This window comes from Kryptolebias marmoratus, linkage group LG7 (genome assembly GCF_001649575.2).
Source record: "Kryptolebias marmoratus isolate JLee-2015 linkage group LG7, ASM164957v2, whole genome shotgun sequence".
Classification (NCBI taxonomy): domain Eukaryota; kingdom Metazoa; phylum Chordata; class Actinopteri; order Cyprinodontiformes; family Rivulidae; genus Kryptolebias; species Kryptolebias marmoratus.
The window spans coordinates 2,087,612-2,091,023 of NC_051436.1; the positions used below are offsets into that span (position 1 = coordinate 2,087,612).

Consider the following 3,412-nt stretch of genomic DNA (forward strand, 5'->3'; position numbering starts at 1 on the left):
CTTAGTTTAGTTCTGTACATTTAGTCATGCTTAGATCTGTTTAGTTTTACCATTTAGAAATTCGGTACTGTTTAGTTTAGCTTTCTCTTCCTGTAACCTGTCTGTAATTTTGTTCATTATCATGTTCTGTAACTTTGTCTGTAATTTTGTTCTTGTGTTGTAAAGCACTTTGAGTCGTCTTGGGCTTAAAAGTGCTATATAAATAATGTACCTACTTACCTACCTACCTACCTACCTACCTACCTACCTACCTACCTACCTACATATTTTAGTTTCTGATGACAGAGAATGATGTTAGTTTCAAATGTTCTCTTAAAATTTACAATTTAAATCTTTGTTCAGTTTGATTAATAGTGTTGTTCTGTATTTACCATTGTTGCTATCCTAATTATTATCATTTAACCAAATAAATATTTTCATTTTCCTTCCAAGAACTCAGACTTTTCTTGTAATCTGTTAAAGTGAAGCTGATCAACATTTTACCGACTTTCTGAAGGTTTTCAAAGTTTCATTTTGGACATGGGCAACTTGAAACAAAAAGATCTACATCTTATGCATTAAATGTCGGCCGATTATTCCAAGAACTTGAAGCAGGTCCTGTATATATAAAGAGCCATCCATACTGGCGCTACTGACTGAAACTTCAACAAACAACAAATGAACAGATTGTGTGTAATGTTTAAAAGCGAACAGTAGATTCAATCTGATGATTCTGAGGACAGAATATGTTGGTGAAAAAAAGGTAGTTCTCACATGAAATGATAAACAGGGACTCGTTTCTCATTTCAGCCAACACACGGGGGCCTTATTGACACAACTCATCATCTTCAGAAATACCCCAGAAATCTCAAAGTATCTTTGAGTTTTGGGTGTATATATAGACAAAATACATTGGTGTGTATTGCATATTTTTGACCAATTCCAAAACTCTTACGACACTTACAGGAAACCAGCCTGGACAGCTGGGTCAGCTCGCCCCAGACCTAACACACTCCACCTAGAACGAACACCTTGTTTCCACACATTATTCTAAGAAGTTCTTGGCAAGAACAACTTAACACTCTTAACACACGAACAAAACCCTTGCTACCCTTCCTCTTCCATAATTGCTAAACAATTACAGACAATTACCAACTTCTAACATCTCAACAGAACAACTCTTAGTGCTCTGAGATGTTTAAAAACTCTTTATGGCAGAATCTCCTGGTGTATTTTTATCTGCAGTAACACCAATCAAACACTAGATGGTAGAAAAGGACAACGAATGAATTCAGGTCAAAGACTTGAAGCTCTGTAATATAAAATATAACATCTGTTCGAGGAAAGAGTCGTTTGAGAAAAATCAAACAACAGAAAGAAGTTTATATAGAGAGTATAAAAATGACACCTATGTAGGTGACTTTTGAAAACACCCCAAGAGTTACAGAATCTTTACAGTGCTACCAAATGACGTAATAAATGAAGTTTAAGAAAGAAGTCTTTATCCAAGCTACGCAGTGTATTTGAAAAAAATTATGAACAGTTTTACAGACCAAGTGTTTACAGTGTCTGAGTGCATTCCCAGCTCTCCTCTTCTACACAAACTCAAAGATTACGAACATGAACTGATCGAAGACTCTTTTTATGAAGCAGAGTTACATAAAGTCAAATTGGCGGAGGAAAGGATATATGACATGGATAAAATCTTAAAATGAAGCACATTACAGGATGAACAACAGGTTTTTGTCCACTGTAAAAAGTTGCAGGAGAAGTTTAAGAATTGGGTCAAAGCCAGTGACCATAATGTTTAACTAGACCTTTTTCTTCATTGAGAGAGTGATTAAAGTCTGGATTTTAATGATTATACTGACACAGAGATGCATTTGCTTATCAGATTGTCAAGGTGAGGTTTCTATGTGTCTCTCTCCTCAAATGACAGCAAGAGAGTTCAGCTTTGACAGTTTATTTCCTGTTTCCTCCCCTTTAACAGATCTGACAGATCAAACTGAAACACCAGGAAGTCAAAGTGAAAGAAAACAGAACTTGGGCTTGGCTTCTTGCGCAACACATTTAGATTTTTTATTTTCTGTTTTAAAGAGGAGAAACGTTGCAGCAAGAAAACCAAATGGATTCAAAAAAACTATCCTGTTCGATCTGTTTGGATCTCCTGAAGGATCCGGTGACTATTCCCTGTGGACACAGCTACTGTATGAACTGTATTAAAACCCACTGGGATGGAGAGGATCAGGGGCGAATCCACAGCTGTCCTCAGTGCAGGAAGGACTTCAGACCGAGGCCTGTTCTGGTGAAAAACACCATGTTAGCAGAGTTGGTGGAGGAGCTGAAGAAGACTGGACTCCAAGCTGCTCCAGCTGATCTCTGCTATGCTGGACCTGAAGATGTGTCCTGTGATGTCTGCACTGAGAGGAAACGGAAGGCTGTCAAGTCCTGTCTGGTCTGTTTGATCTCTTATTGTGAAAATCATCTAAAGCTTCATTATGAATCTGCTGCCTTTAAGAAACACCAGCTGGTGGAGCCCTCCAAGAAGCTCCAGGAGAACATCTGCCCTCGTCATGATGAGGTGATGAAGATTTTCTGTCGTACTGATCAGCAGTGTATCTGTTATCTCTGCTTCATGGATGAACATAAAGGACATGAAACAGTCTCAGCTGCAGCACGAAGAGCTGAGAAGCAGAAGGAGCTCGAGGCGAGTCGACAACAAATCCAGCAGAGAATCCAGGACCGACAGAAAGATGTGAAGCTGCTCCAACAGGAGGTGGAGGCCATCAATGTCTCTGCTGATAAAACAGTGGAGGACAGTGAGAAGACCTTCACTCAGCTGATCCGTCTCATCCAGAAAAGAAGCTCTGATGTGAAGCAGCAGCTCAGATCCCAGCAGGAAACTGAAGTGAGTCGAGTCAAAGAGCTTCAGGAGAAGCTGGAGCAGGAGATCACTGAGCTGAAGAGGAAAGACGCCGAGCTGGAGCAGCTCTCACACACAGAGGATCACAACCAGTTTCTCCACAACTACCCCTCAGTGTCAGCACTCAGTGAGTCTACACACTCATCCAGCATCAAGAGTCGTCCTCGGAGACACTTTGAGGACGTGACAGCAGCTGTGGAGGAGCTCAGAGACAAACTACAGGACGTCCTGAGGGACATGTGGACAGACATCTCACTGAGAGTCTCTGAAGTGGACGTTTTACTGCCACAACCAGAACCAAAGACCAGAGATGGATTCTTAAAATATTCACAAGAAATCACTCTGGATCCAAACACAGCAAACAGATATCTGTTGTTATCTGAGGGGAACAGAAAAGTAACATTAATGGAACAACAACAGTCTTATCCTGATCATCCAGACAGATTCACTTATTATTATCAGGTTCTGAGCAGAGAGAGTCTGACCGGACGTTGTTACTGGGAGGTGGAG

General features: G+C 40.4%; 1 protein-coding gene across 1 annotated transcript in view; it reads left to right on the plus strand.

Moving 5' to 3' along the window:
* Nucleotides 1-3,412, plus strand: part of LOC108229464 (tripartite motif-containing protein 16-like) — a 16,608-nt gene that overhangs the window by 3,834 nt on the left and 9,362 nt on the right. Inside the window, exon 2 of the mRNA XM_037976467.1 lies at nucleotides 2,435-3,406. Coding sequence (XP_037832395.1) covers nucleotides 2,435-3,406 — 972 coding nt within the window. The remainder of the gene's footprint in view (nucleotides 1-2,434; nucleotides 3,407-3,412) is intronic.